General features: G+C 41.1%; 1 protein-coding gene and 1 long non-coding RNA gene across 2 annotated transcripts; one reads left to right on the top strand and one right to left on the bottom strand.

The window, feature by feature from the left end:
• Positions 1-122: 122 nt before the first annotated feature.
• On the bottom strand, positions 123-9,714 carry LOC148119982 (uncharacterized). Its single transcript, XR_015734697.1, has 4 exons — positions 9,611-9,714; positions 8,045-9,027; positions 3,034-3,143; positions 123-1,202 (listed from the first exon to the last, which is right to left on the bottom strand). It is a non-coding gene; the product is annotated as an uncharacterized LOC148119982 (long non-coding RNA).
• On the top strand, positions 9,115-11,144 carry LOC148119981 (interferon-inducible GTPase 1-like). Its single transcript, XM_087896038.1, is given in 3 exon segments — positions 9,115-9,252; positions 9,630-10,906; positions 10,909-11,144. Coding segments are annotated over 3 exon segments (1,371 nt in total). The 5' UTR covers positions 9,115-9,187; the 3' UTR covers positions 10,938-11,144.
• The last annotated feature ends 16,629 nt before the right edge of the window (positions 11,145-27,773 follow it).

Below are 27,773 nucleotides of genomic sequence, written 5' to 3'. Positions count from 1 at the left end.
ATGGCTCCCTCAATTAAGATATCTCCTTCCCTGTTCCCATATCCATCCTTCCTTCATCTCAACCATCCCACTTCCCCAAGTTCTTCCCAACCCTCCCCTTCTTCCCTCTCCCACCCCCATGCTCCCAACTTTTGCCAGGCGATCCTGTCTGCTTCCAATTTCCAGGTGGATCGATATATGTTTTCTTTGGGTTTACCTTATTACTTAGCTTCTCAAGGATTATGAACTATAGACTTAATGTCATTTGTTTATGGCTAGAATCCACTAATGAGTGAGTACATACCATATTCATATTTTGGGGTCTGGGTTATCTCACTCAGGATAGTGTTTTCTACTACCATCCATTTGCATGAAAAATTTAAGATTTCATTGTTTTTTACCACTGAGTAGTACTCTAATGTGTAGATGTGCCACACTTTCTTTATCCATTCTTCCATTGAGGGACATCTAGATTGTTTCCAGGTTCTGGCTATTACAAATAATGCTGATATGAACATAGTCAAACAAATGTTTTTGTAGTATGATTGGGCATCTTTGGGGTATATTCCCAAGAGTGGTATTGCTGGATCCTGAGGTAAGTTGACTCCCAATTTTCTGAGAAACTGCCACACTAATTTCCAAAATGGTTTCACAAGTTTGCCTTCCCACCGGCACTGGATGCGTGTTCCCCTTATTCCTCATCCTCTCCAGCATAAGCTATCATTGGTGGTTTTGATTTTTTGATATCTTTGTATATTGTTTACAGTAATTCTCTAACTGATTCAACTCTAATGAAGAATTTCTCCCATTCTGAAGACTGCTACAGTAGAATAATATTTCCTTGTATGGTGTGTAACCACTGGAATTCATAAAGTTGTACTTCTTGATTGATGGCTGCATTTCTTGTGTGAAGAGGTTGTATACAGAAAGATCATAATTTAACCTATATTGTGAAATGTACTTCTTATAATTACCCATAGAAGGCTCAGAATGGCAGGTGTAACCTTGAAGCCCTTGATTAATTTGAAACTGATTTTTGGAGAACGTGAGTGTAACAATCAAGTTTAATCTTCTTCATATTAAATATCAACTTTTCTCAATGCAGTATCTTGTTGGGCATTGTACACTCCTCTCAACATCCACCCCCAGAAGGCTGTTTAATATGCACATATCATCAATCTCCATAGACTGACTTCCAAGATTATAAAGAAGGTTTCTGAGCCCTGTGGACATGTGGATAGGAGAACACCCAGTCACTGCTGGTGGGAGGGCAAACTGGTACAGACACTAAGGTTATTTGTGAGGAAGATCCACAGACAGTGAAAACAGATTTAACACAAGATCCAGCTGTGTCACTCCAGGGCATATTCACAAAGTCTATATCCAACTACAGAGCTATTTGATCACCCATGTTCATTCATGCTCTTTATATAGGAAATGGGAACAGTCTAGACAGCATCAACTGAGGAAAGGATAATGACAATGTGGCCCCACTACAGAATGGAATGTTACTCATCTGTTATGCAAAATGAGATTACAAAATTCTTAGGAAAATGGACGGAGCTGGAATCATCATTCTGAGTGAGGTAAAACATTTGTGGATGTTAGCACTCACCGTTCGAATATAAGTGTTCCATTGGGAATACTCACAGAGGTTTTGTATTACTATGTGGCCATGGGGTGGGACCAGCAAGAGAGGAAAGATGAAACACACTGATATAAAGGGCTAAAGAAAACTATGACTCAAGAAAGGTTAAAACGGGGAGTGAGGGGGGGTAGATGATAAAGTAGAGGAAGGGAAGTGGGAGGGATAAAGAACACTGAAGGATTTTCAATAGTCATGGAACTCTGCTGCTGCAGACATTTCCTAAAATGAGCTATGCACATATATAGAAGAGTTAAGATGGAGTTGCCCTCCACTAGGACAACAATGCCCCTTCTTGACACCACAGGATAACAAAGAAAAAGCCCTGTGTCAGGATGTAGTTTGATTTTCTTTAAGGTGTTTTCCAGTGAGTTCCCTCAGCATTACAGATCATTGTAGGTGCTCTTGTCTACCTCCCAGAACTCGGTGGTAAGACCCTATTAGTGAAGGCACCATGTACTTGAGTTAGAGAACATGGAGAGGTCAGACTGATACTGACCAGAAGCTTCATCCCTACTGGCTAGATTTTATGGTGCTGGAAGGTTCTAGCCACAACACCAGGGGGAAATAAGGAATCATTAGTTAAAGCCAGCTGTGAACTCTGTGAGCTATAGTAATAATCTGCCAGACAATACATATTCATTTCACTGCTATTGTGGCAAAAATGTCTTGGGAGTAACCAGCTGTTTCCTGGTTAGATTTAATAGCTTATCCATAAGAAGAAACCTGTAACTGAGCATGAACCTAAGGCTAGAGAGATCATAGGCCCTAGGTGAGAAGTATAATTATTCTGCTAAATGAACATAATATTAAGCTACCTCCAAATGAGTTATCATTATACCCATAGGATGGGTATGGATATAATGATATAACCCATGCGTATAATGATATAAGGCATCTGTCAACTCTTATCATGGAAGCTTGTGTTTGCAGGAGATGATCATCAATTCACAGATTCACAACTAGCCAAGACACAGAGACTAGGACACGAAAGACTATCCAACCCTACATGAAATATATTAATTCTTTCTCTAAAGGCACAGGAACGGTTGTGGGAGAGAGGATGACAAGACTGAAAGAGCCAGACTTGGTGGATGGTGACAGGGAAACTGTGTCTTCTGCACACAGCAGGGCAGCTCCACTATGAACTCACCATGGCTGTGACAGCTTGTGTAAGACCTGCCAAGCCCATGCTGGACTGAATAGCAGCATAGACAGGGGAATTGAGAAAAACAAGAATTAAGGAATGTGAATTCACAACCATGAGAAATTAGGATTGTAGTCAGAGGAGGGGTAAAATGAGTATTTTCTTGAATGAGACAAAAATTGGCATCTGAACAGGACTCACTACAATGTTTTGTGTGACCAGTTCAAGTTGCAATTGTGAAATCAGGGATCAGAAAAATTACCTTTCAAGGGTTGTTTTCCTGCCCATCTAAGTCAGCTGCTTGTCCATGTTGTCCCTGCTTCCAAAGGTCACATTCCGCTCCATTATTATTTTATGACTGTCCATCATTTGCTGCCAAGAAATGAAGAGATAACAGAATGAAAAACAGCCAATAGTTTCATTTTCTCTTTCTTCATCTTGGAAGGCAATACAGAAAAACAGCTTAGATAATTGGTCAAAACCTACTGAGAGGGAAGGGGCAGAAGTCAGAAGAGTGTATAATTCCAGCCCTGCTGCCTTGAACCCGCGGCTTTCCCACAGAGGAAGCAGAGAGGGGATACAAGAGAAAAGACTGTAGCAGAGTGGAGCGCGGTTCCAGAGCTGAACTCAGTGAGGAAATCCACTGGTCACAGGATAATCTGGTAAGTGGACAGCAGTATTCAGATCTACCTTGAGCAACCCTCACCATCTCTAAAGAGATGACAGGTAGCAAGACATTTAGAAACATGTCCTGAAAGTGAGGGGCCTCAGTTTGGAAGCTCAGGAACTTTGGTGGGAAGCAGGCAGGATAGGTTTGTGGATGTTCTTAGCCAATCATTCAAGTTGAGGTAGACATAAAGGAAACAATCTCAATATTGATTTTTTTCTAAAAACTCAACTTGTTTTGGCTTGTTCTTATTCCTCTCCAAAAGAAATGGTTGTTAATAAGTAATGGAATATCTCTGCATTTTCTAGGAGGTTTATTAAATCTCATCTAAAATTGCTTACTAGTTCATGGTCAACTATGTAATTCCTTACATCCCAAGGCCTCCTATCTGTGGAGAAGAGGTCTCTCTGCACGCTGCTTCTGCTGAAGCTGGCTGTGGAAATTTGTGCCTGAAGAATCTTCTTCAGTGTGGTTTTTTTTACTGTAAAGCAGGAGTGCTAAGAGTGTCCCTCCATCTGTGAGGGACACGATCTCTGTCAAGGTGTGGTGGCAGCTATCATGTAGGCAGTCATAATTTTTTTTATTTTTTTATGTACTTTTTTTATTACTTAAAAGAAATACCAATCCAAATTTCTATTTTCTCCCATTCTCCCAGTCCCCTCCCTCTCCCTTTACAGGCCCTCCCACCCCATCCCTCCAACCCTAAGGGAGTGTCATGCACCCTGCCCTGTTCAAAGTCCAAGGTCCTCCCTACTACACCTATGTTGAGCAAGGATTGCATCCAAAGAGAATAGAATCCCATGAAGCCGGTATATACAATAGAGACACATCCCAGTGTCGCTATCAGTGCCCCTCAGTCTGCCCCAGCTGTCAACTCATTTCAGAGGGGCTTGATTGTTCCCTTGCTCATTCACTCCCAGTCCAGTTGGAGTTGGTGAGCTCCCATTAGCTCAAGCAAACTGTCTCAGTGGATGAAAGTGTGTCACATCTACACATTAGAGTGCTACTCAGCAGTAAAAAAAAAAAAAAAAAAAAAATAGTGGAATCTTGAATTTTGCATGCAAATGGACGGAATTAGAAAACATTATCCTGAGTGAGGTAACCCAGACCTCCAAAAACGAATATGGTATGTACTCACTCAGAAGTGTATACTAGTCATAAACAAAGGGCAACGAGTCTATAGTTCAGGATCCTAGAGAAACTAAGTGATAAGGTGAACCAAAAAAAAAGACATATATAGATCCACCTGGAAATAGGAAACAGACAAAAATTTGGGTACATGGAGGCAGGGGTAGAAGGAAGGGGAGAAGGAGGGTTGAGGAGAACTTGAGGGAATGGCATAGTCGAGATGGAGGAAGGACAGATATAAGAGCAAAGAAAGAGATATCTTTTTTTTTTTTTTTGGAAAGAGATATCTTGATTGAGGGAGCCATTACGGAGTTAGCAAGAAATCTGGCTCTAGAAAAAATGTTCAGGAATCCACAGGAATGACCCCAGCTAAGACCCTAAGCAATAGAGGAGAGGGTGCCTGAACTGGCCTTACCCTGTAGTCAGACTGATGATTTTCTTAAATATCACCCATAGAACCTTCGTCAAACAACAGATGGGAACAGAGGCAATGACCCACACTGGAGTACTGGATTAAGCTCCCAAGATTCAGTTGAAGAGTAGAAGGAGCGAGAATATAGGCAGACATCATATTGTAATGCTTGCTCTGTCATGCCCTTCTCGTTCCCTGTGTTCATATTCAGTGGAAATACCTTGCAGACAACAGTCACACTGGAGTCTGCATCACAGATCCAGGAGCTAGAGCTGAAAGAATGAGAGGAAAAAACTGAAAAGATAATAACAGCTTGTGTGTTTCAGGTACATGTTGTCTGTGCCCTGTGGATGACTGTCACCTTCAACAGGAAATGAGACTATGTAGTTTATCTAATCTGGTTTAGCTTCCTTTCAGGACAATCTCTTTACCACCCCTTCCCATCCTGTGCCTGCAGTCAGACTGAACTAAGTTCTGTAGCTCTGGTTTTCTGCACAGCTGTACCCATTTGTCTTGTGAATTGGACAGGGACTGTATGTGCTCTGAGTCTGTTTGCACTTGTGTTCATATACAGTATGATTCTAAGGACACCTCTGTTTTGTATTAAACTGTTTTAATGCTCTCTCCAGACTTTTGGCACCCACTGTCTATGAATGTACTAAGACTTCAGGTTCCCACTGAGCAGTTAGAACGACACAACAGGCACAGGTGTTCACAGTAAAGTCCAAGTGTTTTCCTCACAGCCCCCTTTAATTGCCTAGTGATAATATCTGCGTGTTGATGGTGAAGAAGTGCGCAAGGCAAAAGCACTTTATGATGCGTGAGGTTCACGATACTGGCTGTGGAGAAAAAAGAGCAAAACAAAAGCATGGCAAATGATAAGAGGCAGGTACATTTTTACATCCCAATGTGAATATAAATCCTGAATCCTGCCTTACTGAAGCATAACCTAGAGAAAGGTGATTAACAGCCGTATGGTTATGGTGAGAGAACAATAAGGCATAGAAGCAGTCACGAGGTTCAAGGTGATGAGATGAGAAGATAGCAGAAGATATAGGGGGCTGGAGTCCAGGGACCAGAGGCTCCAGAAATGCAATAAGTATTCAAAGGTATAATGTATGGAGCATGTGCACTGTATACCCAATGAATGCTCCCTGACTGAAACGGGAATCCTTGTGGTGCCTCTCAGAATGACTTGACATGGTATGACATCAGTGTCACTAGGATAACTCTGGCTGTTTGATCAATGTTATTGCAAAAATAATTCCAGGATATATAACAATATCGATGACATAACAAAACCTGGAATTGAGGAGGTCTTGCAGAGGATAAAGGAGGAGGGATGATCAATTGTAAGTGGATTAGGAAATAGAGCCTAAGTGGGTGAACTAATTTGATATGGGTGAGACAGAAAGAGGAGGCTCCAGGGTGACAATGGAGATTTACTGTTTCCTTAACTTACTGTGAGGTTCATTGTGCTGTCATGGAAAGTCTTGTAGGCAGGTTTGTGGAAAATAAAGGGTAGAAATATGAGATCTGAGCCAGCTAAATGCTCAACAATTATACTCAGGTCCTTAGACCTGGCAGCAAGTGTATTTACCTGTTGAGCCTGCTTAATGGACTTGAGCCCAGGTTATCCTCTAACTCACTACCAGAGATGACCCTCTTACTCTACTCCCTGAGTTCCAGAATTACAGGGATCCACAAGCACCTACATTTGATGAGATGCTGGGGATTGAACCCAAGGCCTTATTCATGCTGGGAAAACTCTCTACCAATTGAACTACATCTCCAGTGCTCAGTTAGACTGCTTTCATAAAATAAAAGACTTAAAAGAAAATAGTGAATCTAAATAATGACTTGAGGACACAAAAATATTGTATTAAATAAATTCATTTTAACACAGAGTTTAAGGTATAAGAAGTGTTGTATTATTTTAAGTTTATTCTTCATGGAGATGAGTTTCATGTAAGGAAAATGATAGAAGGAAAGTAAATCTAGGCAAAATTAGAATTATTTCAGCAAAACACAATAACTGAACTTGCTGAAATATTTTGAAAACAAAATAACACAGACAAAACTAGATTTGTGTGATCATTAGAGAGATTTTCATTGATTAAACACTGATGTCAATTGCCATTTATTGTTATTTATTTTTCAGTGTGTAAAACTAGATGTATGTTAAATTTCTATTCATTTGAAAGCAAACACTGAGGGAAGTGTGCAGAGATGGAAAAGACATCTCAGATTTCATACAAAATATTCCAGCTCTAGTTAGATGCGACACAGTTACTCATGATTTTATACTTGATTACTTGGTGATGCTGGCGAAAGGATAGCTGGTATAGGAGGGGCTTCTGTCTATGTGTTACTTTCATTGGTTAAATAAAGAAATGGCCTTGGCCTTTTGATAGGGCAGAAAATTAGGTGGGCGGAGTAGACAGAACAGAATTCTGGGAGGAAGAAAGAAGAGTCAGAGAGAGCCGCCATGGAGCCAGCCACCAGGTCAGACATGCTGAATCTTTCCCAGTAAGCCACAACCTTGTGGTGACATACAGATTATTAGAAATGGGCTGAATCAAGATGTGGAAGTTAGCCAATAAGAGGCTAGAACTAATGGGCCAGCAGTGTTTAAATGAATACAATTTGTGTGTTGTTATTTCAGGGTACAAGCTAGCCAGGCAGTGGGATGGGGCCCGCCACACCTTATTACTACAGATACCTGTACATTTTATATTATTTTTATTTACTTAAGTATTATTTTTTCTGTAATGAAGGGTTTAACTGAGAGTTAGTAAAATTTGTTTTAGTTTCCTTTCTAATTATAATATAAACACTATGACCAAAAGAATTTCTAAAAGAAAAGGGTTTTTCAGGCTTACACACTCAGCTCACAGTCAATCACTAGGGGAAGTCTGGGCAGAAACTCTGCAGGAGTAGAGGCAGTATCAATAGGAGATGATGTGACATTTCATTTGTTTTTTAATAAATAAAGCTTCCCTGAAGATCAGAGAGTAAAACAGCCTCAGTGATCAGCCTTACAGAGTAGGCAGAGGTAACACATACCTTAAATCCCAGTAACCACACTAGATGCCATAGAAGTCAGGCGGTATATGTCTTTAATCACAGTGATGTGTGTCTTTAATCCCAGCCCTAGAGAGAATTATAAAATGTGAAGAGACAGCTCTCAGGCATAATCACATTCTGAGATTCCTGGAAGAAGGATCACCATTTCAGACTGACATAGACATAGGAGCCAAATGGATGGCTGATTTGTTCTTCTGGCCTTCAGGTTGTAGTGCAAGACAATTCTGTATTCTGTCAATTATGTTTTAAATAAACTCTGATTGGTCAGTAGCTGGGCAGGAAGTATAGGCGGGACAATCAGACAGGAAGTAGAGGTGGGGCAAGGAGAACAGGAGAATTCTGGGACAGAGGAAGCCTATTCCTCCACAGTCCTGTCCAGACGCCGAAGAAGCAGGATGTGACTTGCCCCACTGAAAAAGGTACTGAGCCATGAGGTTAACATATATTAGAATAATGGGCTAATATAAGTTATAAAAGCTAATACAAAGCCTGAGATAATTGGCCAATCAGTTTATATCTATTGTAGACTCTCTGTGTGATTTTCTTTGGGCATAATGGCTGCGGGAACCGGGCAGGAGAGAAACCCCAACAAGCGTGCCCTCATGTTACAAGGTTGAACCCCAATTTCTCTCTCCGAGTTTTTAATTAACTGTGCTTCAAGGAGAATATTGTTTACGGTCTTGCTCCCCATAGTTTGATAATGTTTTCTTAAATTACCCAGCCCAGGGATTGTACCACCAAGAGTGGGCTGGAAGCTCCCACATCAATATTCAATCAAGAAAAAACCACATAAGAATGCTCCTAGGCCAATCTGATGGAGACGCTTCCCCAAATGAGATTTTTCTCCTCCAAAAGGACTGCAGCTTATATCTTGTTGATTGAAAATAATCAGCAAATGAACTTGCCTAAAGCTGAGATGGTCCTTTGGGGTTCCTGCTTCATGAAAGAGTCTGCCAGACATTCTGCAAGACACAAAAGAAAGTGACTGATAAACTGCCAATATAGGTAGAACTGTCTTTGAAATTTCCTGCTTCATTGAAAAATCTGCTGTATATTATGGGCTTCTAGGCTGAAGATGGATGCCCCAACAATACAGAAGAACTTTGAGTAACTGTCCAGGCAATGAAAAGTCTCTGTCATCTTGGTAGTTTTGGAAGTCGCTTACAATGCAATTCCTGTTTACTTAGGTAATAGTATATCCTTCTGGAGTCTTTGAGGGAGCTGAAGAATATGATAAACAATAAAGTAGATATAAATATTGTAACTTTAATTCTTGCTTGATACCTGTCTTGTTATATGTAATTTTACTATGTTAAAGTTAAAATCTTCCTTTTTATTTAAACAGAAAAGGGGAAATAGTTTGGGAAATCCTTCAGTATATGTGTTGCTTTTATTGGTTAATGAATAAAGAATCTGCCTTGGTCTGTGAGAAAAAAAGAAAAGAATCAGTATAACATATATGGTCAACACCAGAACACATCCAAGATTGCAACATAGAGAATTCAATTTTAACCATAAAGGCATCTTGAATATTTTGCAACTTACTCTCCCTTCTTTCTTTCAGGGTCCTTTTATCAACAGTCATGGATCAGTTATTCTCTGATACATCTAAGAATGAAGACCGTGGAGACTTGGAGTCCAGTTTTACTGCATATTTTAGGAAGACCAAGAAAGAAAACAAAATCATTACTCAAGAAACCATCGATTCAATAGAGTTACACCTGACAAAAGGAAATATTCAGGGGGCAAACTCCATAATCAGGGATGCATTAAAAAATATTGATAACATTCCAATAAACGTTGCTGTCACTGGAGAGTTTGGGGCAGGGAAGTCCAGCTTCATCAATGCCCTGAGAGGAGTGGGGCCTGAATACGAAAGTGCAGCTAAAGTCGGAGTGGTAAAGACAACTATAAGGAGAACTCCATACAAACACCCCAAAATTCAAACTTTGACTTTATGGGACCTGCCTGGCATTGGAACTCTGAACTTTGTACCAAAAGATTATCTGGAGAAAATGAAATTCCAAGAGTATGACTTCTTCATTATTGTTTCTGCCACACATTTTACAAAACTTGAACTAGACCTTGCCAAAACAATCGGATTTATGAAAAAGAATTATTACTTTGTGAGAACCAAGGTGGACCTGGATTTAGATAATGAGAAGAAATGCAAATCGCGCCCCTTTGACAGAGAAAAGACCCTGCAGCAGATCAGAAGCATATATGTGAATGCCTTCAGTCAGAATAGCATGGATGTATCGCAGATTTTCTTGATTTCTAACAGACATTTATCTGACTATGATTTTCCAGTCCTGATGGACACCCTGGTAAAGGATCTTCCTGCTCAAAAGCGCCACAGTTTTATTCTATCCTCACCTAATATCACAGAGGCAGCCATTGGCAGAAAGCACAAGTCTATGCAGCAGACTGTCTGGTTGGAAGCCTGCAAGGCTGGACTCTTAGCTACTGTTCCTGTAGTGAGCATCCTCAGGGATGATGTGGAGAAGTTGCAGGTGAAGTTAAACCACTACCGAGTACTCTTTAGAGTGGATGATGCATCCCTGAAAGTCATGGCTAAGGATTCCCAAGTGCCTGTAGAACAACTGAAAAAAATGATTAAATCTCCTTATTTGTTAGAAACTAAGAAAGAAGAAACATTAGGAGAAATGCTTTTGAAATATTTGGAGACACTTGACTTAGGTAATGGTGGGCTCCTGGCTTCAGGTCTCTACTTTAGGAAAACCTTTTACTTGCAATTTCTGTTCCTTGACACAGTGACTGAAGACGCCAAAGTTCTCCTTAGAGAGACAAATTTAAGAAAGCAGTTTAAACTCGACTCACCAAAGCTACTGACCATGACAAGAACAAATGATTACTATCAAGAAATCATTAGATGAATTCCCCCTTCTGACATATTTTCTTTACTTTAGCCAAACCACTATCACCATGGAGACACATAAGATATGGACCATGCTTCTTACTATGTCACAGTCTGACAACCTCAGTCACTCTCCCCGTCTCTACCTGTCTCTCTGTCTTTCAACTTCACCATTGTGAAATATTCTTTAAAGTGGGCAAATATGTGTTACATTTGTTTATGTTGCAGAATACTACTTTAACTGTGTAAAAACCATGGTACATTTTCTCATTCCAACATGGGGCCAGTACTTTTATGTAGGGTCTAAGAAAACTGAGGGAGAAAAGAAGAAAAAAGAAGTTGTATGCTAAGCAAAAATAGTCAAAGTTAGGATCAGCATTCAAAGCTAATAACTCTGTGTCATGGATTGGGAGCTAATTAGTGCCCCCCCCAAAAAAAAAGTCTGGTATATTTGCCTGCGCACTTGAATACACACACACACACACACACACACACACACACACACACTCACACACACACACAGGCACACATCCATGAATGAACACATACAGCACCCAAAATGCACAAGCACACACAAAAGGTATGAATAAGTTCTTTGTAGCTAATTCCTACTAATAAACTAATCAAAACATTCTAATAAAAACTCAGGAATTTGGAGGCATTTGCCATGCATGTATGAGGACCAGAGCTCAATCTCCAGAACACATATAAATGTTCAGTGTGTGTGACAGCCACCTTGTACCCCCACACTCAGAAGGCAGAAACAGTGCAACCATGGAGCAGGTTGAAGTGCTGGACTGTGTAGATCTACAAGCTCAGAATTCATTTGCGAGAACCGACCTTGGTGAAAAAGGTAGAAAGTGACTGAGCAGGAGACCCAACATGAGCCTGAAATGTTCACACACTTGTAAACATGTATACCCCCCACAGGGACACATTTTAAATATAAAATAACATTTAGGAAGTAAATAAAAATCACAAGTCTTCTTCTGTGGGCAGGGGCCCTGACTTCTAGCAGAGGACCATCGGTGGGGTGAGTTTCCTTCGGGCCGTGGCAGGGTCCCGGTGAGGAGGAGCTTGGGTGTTCCCCGACCCCATAGACGCCCAGGTCGCCCTGCAGTGCTGGCTACCCCCTCCCGCCTGCCATCCCAGCTCCCATCCAGGTACGAATTCCTATATTTCTCCCTTCCCCCTGGGGCCATAAAATTTCCCCAGCTCAGCTGCCTTGCTAGCTGGGCCTGGGCTGTAGGCGCAGCCCGGCTCGAGGCAGTTCCTGGGTCTTAAGGGCCTCCCTGAGGACAAGTGGACCAGGTGCCAGCTCAGCCACATTCCTGACCAGCAGGGGCCCTGACTTCTAGCAGAGGGCCATCGGTGGGGTGAGTTTGCTTCGGGCCTTGACAGGGTCCTGGTGAGGAAGAGCTTTGGCGTTCCCCGACCCTACAGTCGCCCAGGTCGCCCTGCAGTGCAGGCTACCCCCTCCCGCCTGCCATCCCAGCTCCCATCCAGGTACGAATTCCTATATTTCTCCCTTCCCCCTGGGGCCATAAAATTTTCCCCAGCTCAGCTGCCTTGCAAGCTGAGCCTGCATTGTAAACGCATCCAGGAAAGAGGGAGTGCCTGTGCTTCAATAGCCTGCCTGAGGAAAGGTGGGCATTCTGTCAGTGAAGTCCCTGCCCAAGAAGGGAACCTGACCCGGTAACAGAAGTTCCAATAGAGAACATTTGAAGTAAGAGATGGGAAGACTCCAAGGCAAGACCTCATCCAACAATCTGAAAAACAACATGAAAACACCAGATCCCAAGGATCCTACAACAGAAGGACTTGAACACCTTAACCCAGAAGAAGTGGAAAAAAGTGCCATTATGAAAGCAATAGAGTCCCTTAAACAGGTTATGAATAACTCCCTTAAAGAATTGGATGAGAAATATAACAAAAAGTTTGAAGAAATGAGTATAGAAATTGATGAGAAATATAACAAAAAGTTTGAAGAAATAAGTAAATCCGTGAATGAGACCCTGAGAAACCAAGAAAAAACAATCAAACAAGTAAAGGAAACAGTGCAAGAATTGAAAACTGAAATGGAGGCAATGAAGAAAACACAAACGGAGAACCGGCTGGATATGGAAAACCTAGGTAAACGAACGGAGACTACAGAATCAAGCATAACCAATAGAATACAAGAGATAGAAGAACGAATCTCGGAATCTGAAGATACCATAGAGAAAATAAATGCTCTGGTCAAAGAAAACGGCAAATCCAACAAATTCTCTTCACAAAACATTCAGGAAATCTGGGACACAATAAAAAAACCAAATCTAAGAATAATAGGGATTGAAGAAGGAGAAGAACTGCAGATCAAAGGCCCAGAAAATATATTCAACAAAATTATAGAAGAAAACTTTCCCAACCTAAAGAACGATATTCCTATGAAGGTTCAAGAAGCATACAGAACACCGAATAGACTGGATCAGAAAAAAACATCCCCTCGCCATATAATAATCAAAACACAAAACATAAATATTAAAGAAAAAATTTTAAGAGCTGCAAAGGAAAAAGGTCAAGTAACTTATAAAGGTAAACCTATCAGGCTTACACCGGATTTCTCTATGGAAACCATGAAAGCCAGAAGATCCTGGATAGAGGTACTGCAGAAACTAAGAGACCATGGATGCAAACCCAGACTAATATACCCAGCCAAGCTATTGTTCACTATCAACGGAGAAAACAAAATATTCCAGGATAAAAACAAATTTAAACAATACGTAGCTACTAATCCAGCCTTACAGAGAATATTAGAAGGAAAATCACTACCGAAGGAATCCAACATTCCCAACAAGGCCTACAATAACTCGAACATCTAGCGACCATTCACAAGCACAAATCAAAGAAGAAAAACACATACACGCTACTACCTAAAAAAAAAAAATGGACGGAGTCAACAACCACTGGTCATTAATATCACTTAATATCAATGCACTCAATTCACCTATAAAGAGGCACAGACTTAGAGATTGGATACGAAAACAGGATCCAACATTCTGCTGTTTACAAGAAACACACCTCAACCACAAAGACAGACACCTACTCAGAGTAAAGGGTTGGGAAAAGGTTTTCCAAGCAAATGGACCTAAGAAACAAGCGGGCGTGTTTAATAGCGTCTAATAGCTAACAAAATCGACTTCAAACTAAAATCAATCAGAAGAAATGGAGATGGACATTTCATACTCATAACGGGAACAATTCATCAGGAGGAAGTCTCAATCCTGAATATCTATGCTCCTAATATAAAGGCACCCACATATGTAAAAGAAACTCTTCTAGAACTCAAGGCAGTCATCAAACCACACACACTAATAGTAGGAGACTTCAACACTCCTCTCTCACCAATGGACAGGTCAATCAGACAGAAACCAAACAGAGAATTGAGAGATCTATTGGAGGTATTGAATCAAATGAACTTAACAGACATCTATAGAACACTCCACCCAAATAGGAAAGAATATACCTTTTTCGCTGCAGCTCATGGAACCTTCTCGAAAATTGACCACATACTCGGTAACAAAGCAAACTTCCACAGATACAAAAAAATATTAGTAACTACCTGTGTCTTGTCAGATCACCATGGACTAAAATTAGAATTCAACAACAATACCCCCCCCCCAGGAAGCCAACAAACTCATGGAAACTGAACAGTCAACTACTAAATCACCCCTGGGTCAAGGAAGAAATAAAGAAAGAAATTAAACTTTTCCTTGAATTTAATGAAAACAAAGACACAACATACTCAAACCTATGGGACACTATGAAAGCAGTGCTAAGAGGAAAGTTCATAGCACTAAGTGCCCAATTAAAGAAAGCAGAGAAAGCACACATTGGAGACTTAACAGCACACTTGAAAGATCTAGAAAAAAAAGAAGCTGATTCACCCAGGAGGTCTAGAAGACTGGAAATAATCAAACTAAGGGCTGAAATCAACAAAATAGAAACAGAGAAAACAATTCAAAGAATCAATGAATCAAAAAGCTGCTTCTTGGAGAAAATCAACAAGATTGACAAACCCCTATCCAAATTAATCAAACAGCAGAGAGAGAACATGCAAATTAATAAGATCAGAAATGAAAAGGGGGACATAACCACAGACACAGAGGAAATTCAGAGAATCATTAGATCTTACTATGAAAGTTTATATGCCACAAAGTTGGAAAATGTAAAAGAAATGGACATTTTTTTAGATAAGTACCATATACCAAAGTTGAACCAAGAACAGGTGAACAATCTAAATAGACCTGTTAGTCGCGAAGAATTAGAAGCTGTTATCAAAAATCTCCCTACCAAAAAAAGCCCAGGACCAGATGGTTTCAATGCAGAATTCTACCAGAACTTCCAGGAAGAGCTAATACCTATACTCCTTAACGTATTCCACAATATAGAAACAGAAGAGTCACTGCCTAACTCCTTTTATGAAGCTACAGTTACCCTAATACCAAAACCACACAAAGACACAACCAAGAAAGGGAATTACAGGCCAATCTCACTCATGAACATCGACGCGAAAATTCTCAATAAAATACTGGCAAACCGAATCCAAGAGCACATTAGAAAAATTATCCATTATGATCAAGTCAGCTTCATTCCAGAGATGCAGGGCTGGTTCAACATACGCAAATCTATCAATGTAATCCATCATATAAATAAACTGAAAGAAAAAAACCATATGATCATCTCACTAGATGCTGAAAAAGCATTTGACAAAATTCAACACCCATTTATGATAAAGGTGTTGGAGAGACTGGGGATACAAGGATCATACCTAAATATAATAAAAGCAATATACAGCAAGCCGACAGCTAACATCAAATTGAATGGAGAGAAACTCAAAGCCTTTCCACTAAAATCAGGAACGCGACAAGGCTGTCCACTCTCTCCATACCTCTTCAATATAGTGCTTGAAGTTCTAGCAATAGCAATAAGACAACATAAGGAGATCAAGGGGATTCGTATTGGAAAGGATGAAGTTAAACTTTCGTTATTTGCTGACGATATGATAGTTTACATAAGTGACCCCAAAAACTCTACCAAAGAACTCCTACAGCTGATAAACACCTTTAGTAACGTGGCAGGATACAAGATCAACTCCAAAAAATCAGTGGCCCTCCTATACACAAAGGATAAAGAAGCAGAGAGGGAAATCAGAGAAGCATCACCTTTCATGATAGCCACAAATAGCATAAAATATCTTGGGGTTACTCTAACCAAGGAAGTGAAAGACCTATTTGACAAGAACTTTAAGTCTTTGAAGAAAGAAATTGAGGAGGATACCAGAAAATGGAAAGACCTCCCCTGCTCTTGGATTGGGAGAATCAACATAGCAAAAATGGCAATTCTACCAAGAGCAATCTATAGATTCAATGCAATCCCCATCAAAATCCCATCAAACTTCTTCACAGACCTTGAGAGAACAATAATCAAGTTTATATGGCAAAACAAAATACCCAGGATAGCCAAAACAATCTTATACAATAAAAGAACTTCTGGAGGCATTACCATCCCTGACTTCAAACTCTATTACAGAGCTACAGTATTGAAAACAGCTTGGTATTGGCATAAGAACAGAGAAGTCGACCTATGGAATCGAATAGAAGACCCAGATATTAACCCACAAACGTATGAACACCTAATTTTCGACAAGGGAGCTAAAGGTATACAATGGAAGAAGGAAAGCATCTTTAACAAATGGTGCTGGCATAACTGGATGTCAACCTGTAAAAAAATGAAAGTAGATCCATATCTATCACCATGCACAAAAATCAAGTCCAAATGGATTAAAGACATCAACATTAATCCGACCACTTTGAACCTGATAGAAGAGAAAGTGGGAAGTAGTCTACAAGATATAGGCACAGGAGGCCTCTTCCTAAGTAGGACCCCAGCAGCACAGACAATAAGAGAAACAATGAATAAATGGGATCTACTGAAACTGAGAAGCTTCTGTAAAGCAAAGGACACTGTCAGTAGAACAAAAAGGCTGCCTTCTGACTGGGAGAAGATCTTCACCAACCCCTCATCAGACAAAGGTCTGATCTCCAAAATATACAAAGAACTCAAGAAACTAGGCACTAAAACTCTAATTAACCCAATTAAAAAATGGGGTACTGAACTTAACAGAGAATTCACAACAGATGAACTTCGAATGGCCAGAAGACACTTAAGGTCATGCTCAACCTCCTTAGCGATCAGGGAAATGCAAATCAAAACCACTTTGAGATACCATCTTACACCTGTCAGAATAGCTAAACTTAAAAACACCAACAATAGCCTATGCTGGAGAGGATGTGGGGTGAGGGGAACACTCATCCATTGTTGGTGGGAATGCAAACTTGTGCAGCCACTGTGGAAATCAGTGTGGCGGTTTCTCAGGAAACTGGGAGTCAACCTCCCTCAGGACCCAGCAATTCCACTCTTGGGAATATACCCTAAAGATTCCCTAACATACTACAAAAGCATTTGTTCTACTATGTTCATAGCAGCACTATTTGTAATAGCCAGAACCTGGAAACAGCCTAGGTGCCCCTCAATAGAAGAATGGTTAAAAAAGGTGTGGAACATATACACATTAGAGTTTTACTCAGCGGTAAAAAACAATGACATCTTGAATTTTGCATGCAAATGGATGGAAATAGAAAACGCTTTACTGAGTGAAGTAAGCCAGACCCAAAAAGAGGAACACGGTATGTATTCACTTATAAGTGGATTCTAACCATAATTAAAGGTCTTTGAGCCTATTATTCGTGATCCTAGAGAAGCTAAATAAGAAGATGAACCTGATGAAGATTATTTAGCTATCCACCAGGAGGTAGGAAATAGACAAGAGTCCCAGGTAACCTCGGGTGCATGGGGGGGTGGGAGGGTTGATGGAAGGGGAGAGGGTTAGAGAGAAGGGAGTAGGGGAGGAAAGGGGAAAGCTCGGTGGCCTGGGATGGGCGGGGGAGCGAGGAAGGATGAATATGGGATCAGGGAAGAATATATTTCAACTAAGGGAGTCATTTTAGGGTTTACAGGAGACTTGATTATATATGGGATCCCAGGTCCAAGGAGAGATCCCCCAGATTGTTCTCTGGACAGAGGAGAGGGTGTCTGAATCGGCCGTGGCCCATAACCATACTGATGTATATTTTGCTTATCACCATAGATCCTTCATCTGGCGAAGCACGGCGATACAGTCGGAGACCCACATTGGAGCACCGGACTGAGCCCCCCGAGGTCCAAATGAGGAGCAGAAGGAGGAAGAACATGAAAAACGAAATCAGTACTGCGAGGGATGCTATCACCCACTGATACAAGGGAACGGATCTAATGAGAGTTTACCAAGGCCAGTTGGACTGGGACTGAACGAGGACGTGATCTAACCAGATTCTCGGAATTTGGCCGGATTTTCTGACTGTGGCTGGCCCGAAGTATTTCTGAAAAGCCATTGACTAGGATACTGGGACCTGTTTCCTCTGCATATACTGGATTTTGGGGATCCAGTCTGTTTGGACACTCACCTTCCTGGACCTGGAGGGAGGGGGAAGGAACTGGAACTTCCCACAGGGCAGGAAACCCTGACTGCCCTAAGGGACGAAGAGGGAGGAGGAGAGGGAGTGGGGGGAGTGGGAGGGTGTTGGGAAGAGGGGCGGAAATGGAAACTTTTATAATTTAATAAAATTTACAAAAAAAAAAAACAGAAAAAAAATCACAAGTCTTAGAAAGTATAGAAACATAAAAGTTTCATGAAGCTCTCCTCAAGGTTAACAAGTAGTGGGTACATTGTCTTAGTTTGTACCTCTGTTGATGGAATTAAACACTAGCTGTTGGTATGCAGTCAATGAAGGGAGCTGTGTGAGGAGATTCCTGAGAGCTTGTGAGAAAACTCCAGGACAAAGACAAAAAGACAAAACCACCTGTCTAAAGCCTCATAAAATTTACATATTTACATGCAAATGTCTTGTAACTTACGTTCCTCCATAGCGTGGATTTTTTCATGAAATGTGCTGTTGTGCTCCTCTGAGGTGGAATAAACAGGAGTAGGTCTTACTGTAGATTATCCGTCATCTTACCACTAGTATTAAGGATGATGTTTCCAAACAGAAGTTGTCCTCCTGACTCTACACTGCCTAAACCCAGGTGACCTTGCCTCTGTGATTGATCATAACTTGAACCCATGTGAGTTTTGCTCACATGATCTTGCTTGACCCACAAAATGCCCTCAGAATATAAATTGTGTTATTCCCTGAATAAAGTTGGTTATTGCATGAGGCTTTAGACCACCTCATTTTTAGGCCCCACTCTCCCAAGTTCATGCCAACAAATACAGCAGAAACACTGACTAAATCACCCTGAGGTAGGAAAGTATGTAGTTGACTGCCCGGTTACAGTCCATCATCAAAAGAAGCCAAGAAACTGAAGTAGACTGTGAAGGAACACTGCCTACTGACTTGCTCTCCAAGACATGTTCATCCTATTTTCTCACACATCCCAGGACCACATTCCGAGGGATGGCACTCACCACAGTGGGCTGGCTCCTCCTACGTCATTTATCAATCATGAAGATTTGACTCCGGCTTCACTGCAGAAAGAAGTTTAAGGCAGAGAACAAAATCACTTCCCAGGAAACCATCAGGTCAATTGAGTATTATCTGACAAAAGGAAACGTTTGGGGTGTTAAATCTGTAATGAGTGATGCGTTAAGAAAATATTGATAATATTCCATTAAGTATTGCTGAGATAGGAGAGTGTGGAGCAAGGATTTTCATGGATTACCTCCATCTACTGTGATCGGAAGTTTGGCTGGGTGTATTAGTATGGGCTGGCACCTATGCTTTCTTAGAGTCTGAACAACATCTCTGCAGGTCCTTCTGTCTTTTAAGGTCGCCACTGAGCAGTCTAGTGTTACTCTAATACATCTGCCTTTATATGTTATTTGATTATTTTTTCTTGCAGCATTTAATATTCTTTCTTTATTCTGTGCATGCAGTATTTTGATTATTATCCACCAAGGGGACTCTCTTTTCTGCTCCAGCCTACACGGAGTTATTTATGTTTCCTGTATTTTGATAGGCATGCCCTTCTTTAGGCTAGGGACATTTTCTATGGCTTTGTTGAAAATATTGTTCTGTGCCATTGATATGGGTTTCTTCTCCTTCCTTTATTCCTATCATTCTTAGATTTGGTCTTTTCATAGTGTCCCAGATTTCCTGAAAATTTCTGTCAGAATTTTTTCTTTTTTATATTTAATACTGTCTTTGACCAAGTTATCCATTTCTTTTACCATCCCTTCAACGCTTGAGATTCTTTCTTCCCTCTCTTGTGTTCTGTTGGGGAGGTTTAATTAACATTAGGCATGAGACTTCCCTTCATCAGCATCCTGTTGCCTAGGTAGAGGGATGACTCAAGTCAGCTACACTTGGTCAACACTTGATTATATAGGCAGAAAGCACCTCCTCCACAGGTAGGAGCAGAGGTACATTAGCATATCCTGACCACCTGTCAGGATGGCACTGAGTTTACTTCACTTCAAAAAGGGGCCAGGTGGCCACCTCCTCTGCTAGAAGGTGTGATTAAGCCTTGTTATTCCCCAAACTGTCTGACCTTCAGATAAGGTGGGAAATGGGCCTGCATTTCTCAGCCCCCACAATTTCCTCACTGATATTAGAACGATCATCTCTAGGCTTCCATATTGGACTCTGCATCAGTGGCTTTCAAAGAAGCTTCCAGAATTTCAGTGTCAGATTGGGGTCATGGAGTTACCCAGTCTTGTGATCTAAACAACTGTGGAGTAGTTGACCTGCCTATTGAGAGACAGCCATTGTGGGACTACCTGAACTGGTGAGGCATGCCCCATCAAATATCGAGCCAGCAGCAAGTTCTAAACCTCTTAACTGTCATTCATGTGTTGATACTATTACAGTGTAAGCTGCCTTAATAAATTATTGCATACTATGTATGTATAATATACATATATTCATTCCATTGATGTGTTCCTAAAGAGAACCCAGAATAATTCCAAAGGGATTGGCAGAACACAAATGATATGAAGAGGGTGGTGATAATGGAGATGATTTAAGTAGGCAGGAGCATGTGAGGGCAGGGCAGAGGAGGGGGAAGTTGGGGAAGGAATCAATAACTGAGGGTATCTGAGAACTCTATACTGAATCCTACTTTTTATGTGTGCTTAAGGAGTTTAACTGTATTAGGAGTGAGGGGGTAATGCTCATTCAAGAAGACATAGCTCCCTTTGTCTCCTGAGTCCTGGGAAGACCAGCTAGCCCTGTTGCCCTGCTGAGCAGTTCTTCCCAGAGAGGTGAGTGGGTGCTCACCGGGGCAGCCTGCCTGCCCAGGAAGAGAGCACAGCCCCCCCCCCAGCTTCTGCAGCAGGGTCTTCGGTGTTCCAAGGGACCCCCTCCCCTCCCCCCACTGCTGCGGGCCCTTTGTCTCCTGAGTCCTGGGAAGACCAGCTAGCCCTGTTGCCCTGCTGAGCAGTTCTTCCCAGAGAGGTGAGTGGGTGCTAGCCTGGGCAGCCTGCCTGCCTGTCCGGGAAGAGAGCACAGCCCTTCCCCCCTCAGCTTCTGCAGCAGGGTCTTCGGTGTTCCAAGGGACCCCTCCCCTCCCCCCACTGCTGCGGGCCCTTTGTCTCCTGGGTCCTGGGAAGACCAGCTAGCCCTGTTGCCCTGCTGAGCAGTTCTTCCCAGAGAGGGCTGAGGAGCTCTATCCAGAGAGTGCTGTGAAGTCCTACCCAGAGAGTGCTGAGGAGTTCTATCCAGAAAGTGCTGAGGAGTTTCATCCAGAGTGGGGGAGATGGGCAGGCGCCAATGCAAGATTTCCTCCAACAACCTGAAAGGCAACATGACATCGCCAGAATCCAGGGAGCTCGAAACTAGAAGAATTGAACACCCTACTCCAGAAGAAATAGAAGAAATCGACTCTAAGCGCTTCTTTATGAAAATAATAGAGGAACTTAAACAGGAGGTGAAAATCTGCCGTAAAGAAATGGAAGATAAGTATAACAAAAAAATTGAGGAAATGAGTAAAGAAATGGAAGAGAAATATACCAAAAAGTTTGAAGAAATGAGTAAATCCGTAAATGAAATTCTGGGAAACCAAGAAAAAACAATCAAACAGGTAATAGAAACAGTTCAAGATTTGAAAACTGAAATGGAGTCAATGAAGAAATCACAAACCGAGGGCCGGCTGGCTATGGAAAATCTGGGTAAACGAACAGAGACTTCAGAAACAAGCTTAACCAATAGAATACAAGAGATAGAAGAAAGAATCTCAGACTCTGAGGACACCATAGAGAAATTAAACACTCTGTCCAAAGAAAACAGCAAATCCAACAAATTCTCATCACAAAACATTCAGGAACTGTGGGACACAATAAAAAAACCAAATCTAAGAATAATTGGAGTAGAAGAAGGAGAAGAATTGCATTTCAAAGGTCCAGAAAATATACTCAACAAAATTATAGAAGAAAACTTCCCCATCCTAAAGAACGATATTCCTATGAAGGTTCAAGAAGCATACAGAACACCGAATAGACTGGATCAGAAAAAAACATCCCCTCGTCATATAATAATCAAAACACAAAGCATTCAGACTAAAGAAAGGATATTGAGAGCTGCAAAGGAAAAAGGTCAAGTAACTTATAAAGGTAAACCTATCAGAATTACACCAGACTTCTCGATGGAAACCATGAAAGCCAGAAGGTCCTGGATAGAGGTACTGCAGAAACTAAGAGACAATGGATGCAAACCTAGACTACTTTACCCAGCCAAGCTATTGTTCACTATCAATGGAGAAAACAAAATATTCCAGGATAAAAACAAATTTAAACAATACGTAGCTACTAATCCAGCCTTACAGAGAATACTAGAAGGAAAATCACAACCCAAGGAATCCAACATTCCCAACACTGCCTACATTAACTCAGACATCTAGCGACCCTTCACAAGCACAACTCAAAGAAGGAAAACACATACACGCTACTACCCAAAAAAATGACCGGAGTCATGGATCACTGGTCATTAATATCACTTAATATCAATGGTCTCAACTCACCTATAAAGAGGCACAGACTTAGAGATTGGATACGAAAACAGGATCCAACATTCTGCTGTCTACAAGAAACACACCTCAACCACAAAGACAGACACCTACTCAGAGTAAAGGGTTGGGAAAAGGTTTTCCAAGCAAATGGACCTAAGAAACAAGCGGGTGTGGCCATTCTAATATCTAACAAAATCGACTTCAAACTAAAATCAATCAGAAGAGATGGAGATGGACATTTCATACTCATAACAGGAACAATTCATCAGGAAGAAGTCTCAATCTTGAATATCTATGCCCCTAATATAAAGGCACCCACATATGTAAAAGAAACTCTTCTAGAACTCAAGGCAGTCATCAAACCACACACACTAATAGTAGGAGACTTCAACACTCCTCTCTCACCAATGGACAGGTCAATCAGACAGAAACCTAACAGAGAAATAAGAGATTTACTGGAGGTACTGAATCAAATGGACTTAACAGACATCTATAGAACACTCCACCCAAATAGGAAAGAGTATACCTTCTTCTCTGCAGCCCATGGAACCTTCTCGAAAATTGACCACATACTCGGTAACAAAGCAAACTTCCACAGATACAAAAAAATATTAGTGACCACCTGTGTCTTGTCAGATCACCATGGACTAAAATTAGAATTCAACAACAATGGTACCCCCAGGAAGCCAACAAACTCATGGAAATTGAACAGTCAACTACTAAATCACCCCTGGGTCAAGGAAGAAATAAAGAAAGAAATTAAAGTCTTCCTTGAATATAATGAAAACAAAGACACAACGTATTCAAACCTATGGGACACAATGAAAGCAGTGCTAAGAGGAAAGTTCATAGCACTAAGTGCCCACCTAAAGAAAACAGAGAAAGCACACATTGGAGACTTAACAACACACTTGAAAGCTTTAGAAAAAAAAGAAGCTGATTTACCCAGGAGGAGTAGAAGACTGGAAATAATCAAACTGAGGGCTGAAATCAACAAAATAGAAACACAGAAAACAATTCAAAGAATCAATGAAGCAAAAAGCTGCTTCTTGGAGAAAATTAACAAGATTGACAAACCCCTATCCAAATTAATCAAACGGCAGAGAGAGAACTTGCAAATTAATAGGATCAGAAATGAAAAGGGGGACATAATCACAGACACGGAGGAAATTCAGAGAATCATTAGATCTTACTATGAAAGTTTATATGCCACAAAGTTGGAAAATGTAAAAGAAATGGACATTTTTTTAGATAAGTACCATATACCAAAGTTGAACCAAGACCAGGTGAACAATCTAAATAGACCTGTTAGTCGTGAAGAACTAGAAGCTGTTATCAAAAATCTCCCTACCAAAAAAAGCCCAGGACCAGATGGTTTCAATGCAGAATTCTACCAGAACTTCCAGGAAGAGCTAATACCTATACTCCTTAATGTATTCCACAATATAGAAATAGAAAAGTCACTGCCAAACTCCTTTTATGAAGCTGCAGTCACCCTAATACCAAAACCACACAAAGACACAACCAAGAAAGAGAATTACAGGCCAATCTCACTCATGAACATCGATGCAAAAATTCTCAATAAAATACTGGCAAACCGAATCCAAGAACACATTAGAAAAATCATCCATTATGATCAAGTAGGCTTCATCCCAGAGATGCAGGGCTGGTTCAACATACACAAATCTATCAATGTAATCCATCATATAAATAAACTGAAAGAAAAAAATCATATGATCATTTCATTGGATGCTGAAAAAGCGTTTGACAAAATTCAACACCCATTTATGATAAAGGTGTTGGAGAGACTGGGGATACAAGGATCATACCTAAATATAAAAAAAGCAATATACAGCAAGCCGACAGCTAACATCAAATTGAATGGAGAGAAACTCAAAGCCTTTCCACTAAAATCAGGAACACGACAAGGCTGTCCACTCTCTCCATACCTCTTCAATATAGTGCTTGAAGTTCTAGCAATAGCAATAAGACAACATAAGGGGATCAAGGGGATTCGAATTGGAAAGGATGAAGTTAAACTTTCGTTATTTGCTGACGATATGATAGTGTACATAAGCGACCCCAAAAACTCTACCAAAGAACTCCTACAGCTGATAAACACCTTTAGTAACGTGGCAGGATACAAGATCAACTCCAAAAAATCAGTGGCCCTCCTATACACAAAGGATAAAGAAACGGAGAGGGAAATCAGAGAAACATCACCTTTCACGATAGCCACAAACACCATAAAATATCTTGGGGTTACTCTAACCAAGGATGTGAAAGACCTATTTGACAAGAACTTTAAGCTTTTGAAAAGAGAAATTGAGGAGGATACCAGAAAATGGAAAGACCTCCCCTGCTCTTGGATTGGGAGAATCAACATAGTAAAAATGGCAATTCTACCAAAAGCAATCTACAGATTCAATGCAATCCCCATCAAAATCCCATCAAACTTCTTCACAGACCTTGAGAGAACATTAATCAAGTTTATATGGCAAAACAAAATACCCAGGATAGCCAAAACAATCTTATACAATAAAAGAACTTCTGGAGGCATTACCATCCCTGACTTCAAACTCTATTACAGAGCTACAGTATTGAAAACAGCTTGGTATTGGCATAAGAACAGAGAAGTCGACCTATGGAATCGAATAGAAGACCCAGATATTAACCCACAAACGTATGAACACCTAATTTTCGACAAGGGAGCTAAAGGTATACAATGGAAGAAGGAAAGCATCTTTAACAAATGGTGCTGGCATAACTGGATGTCAACCTGTAAAAAAATGAAAGTAGATCCATATCTATCACCATGCACAAAAATCAAGTCCAAATGGATTAAAGACATCGACATTAATCCGTCCACTTTGAACCTGATAGAAGAGAAAGTGGGAAGTAGTCTACAAGATTTAGGCACAGGAGGCCTCTTCCTAAGTAGGACCCCAGCAGCACAGACAATAAGAGAAACAATGAATAAATGGGATCTACTGAAACTGGGAAGCTTCTGTAAAGCAAAGGACACTGTCAGTAGGACAAAAAGGCTACCTTCTGACTGGGAGAAGATCTTCACCAACCCCTCATCAGACAAAGGTCTGATCTCCAAAATATACAAAGAACTCAAGAAACTAGGCACTAAAACTCTAATTAACCCAATTAAAAAATGGGGTACTGATCTGAACAGAGAATTCACAACAGATGAACTTCGAATGGCCAGAAGACACTTAAGGTCATGCTCAACCTCCTTAGCGATCAGGGAAATGCAAATCAAAACCACTTTGAGATACCATCTTACACCTGTCAGAGTAGCTAAACTTAAAAACACCAATGATAGCCTATGCTGGAGAGGATGTGGGGTGAGGGGAACACTCATCCATTGTTGGTGGGAATGCAAACTTGTGCAGCCACTTTGGAAATCAGTGTGGCGGTTTCTCAGGAAACTGGGAGTCAACCTCCCTCAGGACCCAGCAATTCCACTCTTGGGAATATACCCTAGAGATTCCCAAACATACTACAAAAGTGTTTGTTCAACTATGTTCATAGCAGCACTATTTGTAATAGCCAGAACCTGGAAACAGCCTAGGTGCCCCTCAATAGAAGAATGGTTAAAAAAGGTGTGGAACATATACACATTAGAGTTTTACTCAGCGGTAAAAAATAATGACATCTTGAATTTTGCATGCAAATGGATGGACATAGAAAACGCTTTACTGAGTGAGGTAAGCCAGTCCCAAAAAGAGGAACACGGTATGTATTCACTCATAAGTGGATTCTAACCATAATTTAAGGTCTTTGAGCCTATTATTCGTGATCCTAGAGAAGCTAAATAAGAAGATGAACCTGATGAAGATTATTTAGCTATCCGCCAGGAGGTAGGAAATAGTCAAGAGTCCCAGATCCTTCATCTGGCGTTGGATGGCGATACAGATGGAGGCCCGCGTTGGAGCACCGAACTGAGCCCCCCAAGATCCAAATGAGGAGCAGAAGGAGGAAGAAAATGACGAAGGACTGCGAGGGATACTATCACCCACTGATACAAGGGGTCGGATCTAATGAGAGTTTACCAAGGCCAGATGGACCGTGACTGAACGAGCATGTGATCCAACCAGATTCTCTGAATGTGGCCGGATTTTCTGAATGTGGCTGGCCTGCAGTCTTTCTGAGAAGCCATTGACAATGACACTGGGACTGGTTTCCTCTGCATATACTGGATTTTTGGGATCCAGTCTGTTTGGATGCTCACCTTCCTGGACCTGGAGGGAGGGGGGAGGAACTTGGACTTCCCACAGGGCAGGAGACCCTGACTGCCCTTGGGGACAAAGAGGGAGGAGGAGAGGGAGGGGGGCAGTGGGAGGGTGTTGGGAGGAGGGGCGTAAATGGAAACTTTTTATAATTTAATAAAATTACTTTCAAAAAAAATAAAAAAAAAAGAAGACATAGCTCATCAAACAGAAGCTCAGGGCCAGGTGTGGGATACCTCCCCTTGAGTTGTTGATCAGGGATGGAGATCCCAGAGACTGTCAAGCAATGTGGTCTATTGCTTTGTTCTTGATTCACCTGAACCTGGTGGTAGGATTCTATCATTGAAGACACCATACACTTAGTCACAAGACACTGAGAACTGATGGTACTAGCCAGAGCTTCCTAACATCTGGCTAACTGTCACAGTATTGGAGGGTGCTATGCAAGCAGCTGAGGGAGACCAGTCATCAACAGTCTTACCTGACTGAGGATTTGTTCAAAGATCAG

The sequence above is a fragment of the Myodes glareolus genome, chromosome 13, assembly GCF_982192425.1.
Source record: "Myodes glareolus chromosome 13, mMyoGla1.1, whole genome shotgun sequence".
NCBI classification, from domain to species: domain Eukaryota; kingdom Metazoa; phylum Chordata; class Mammalia; order Rodentia; family Cricetidae; genus Myodes; species Myodes glareolus.
The sequence above is the reverse complement of the archived record's forward strand: the minus strand, read 5'-3'. Positions and strand labels throughout refer to the sequence as shown.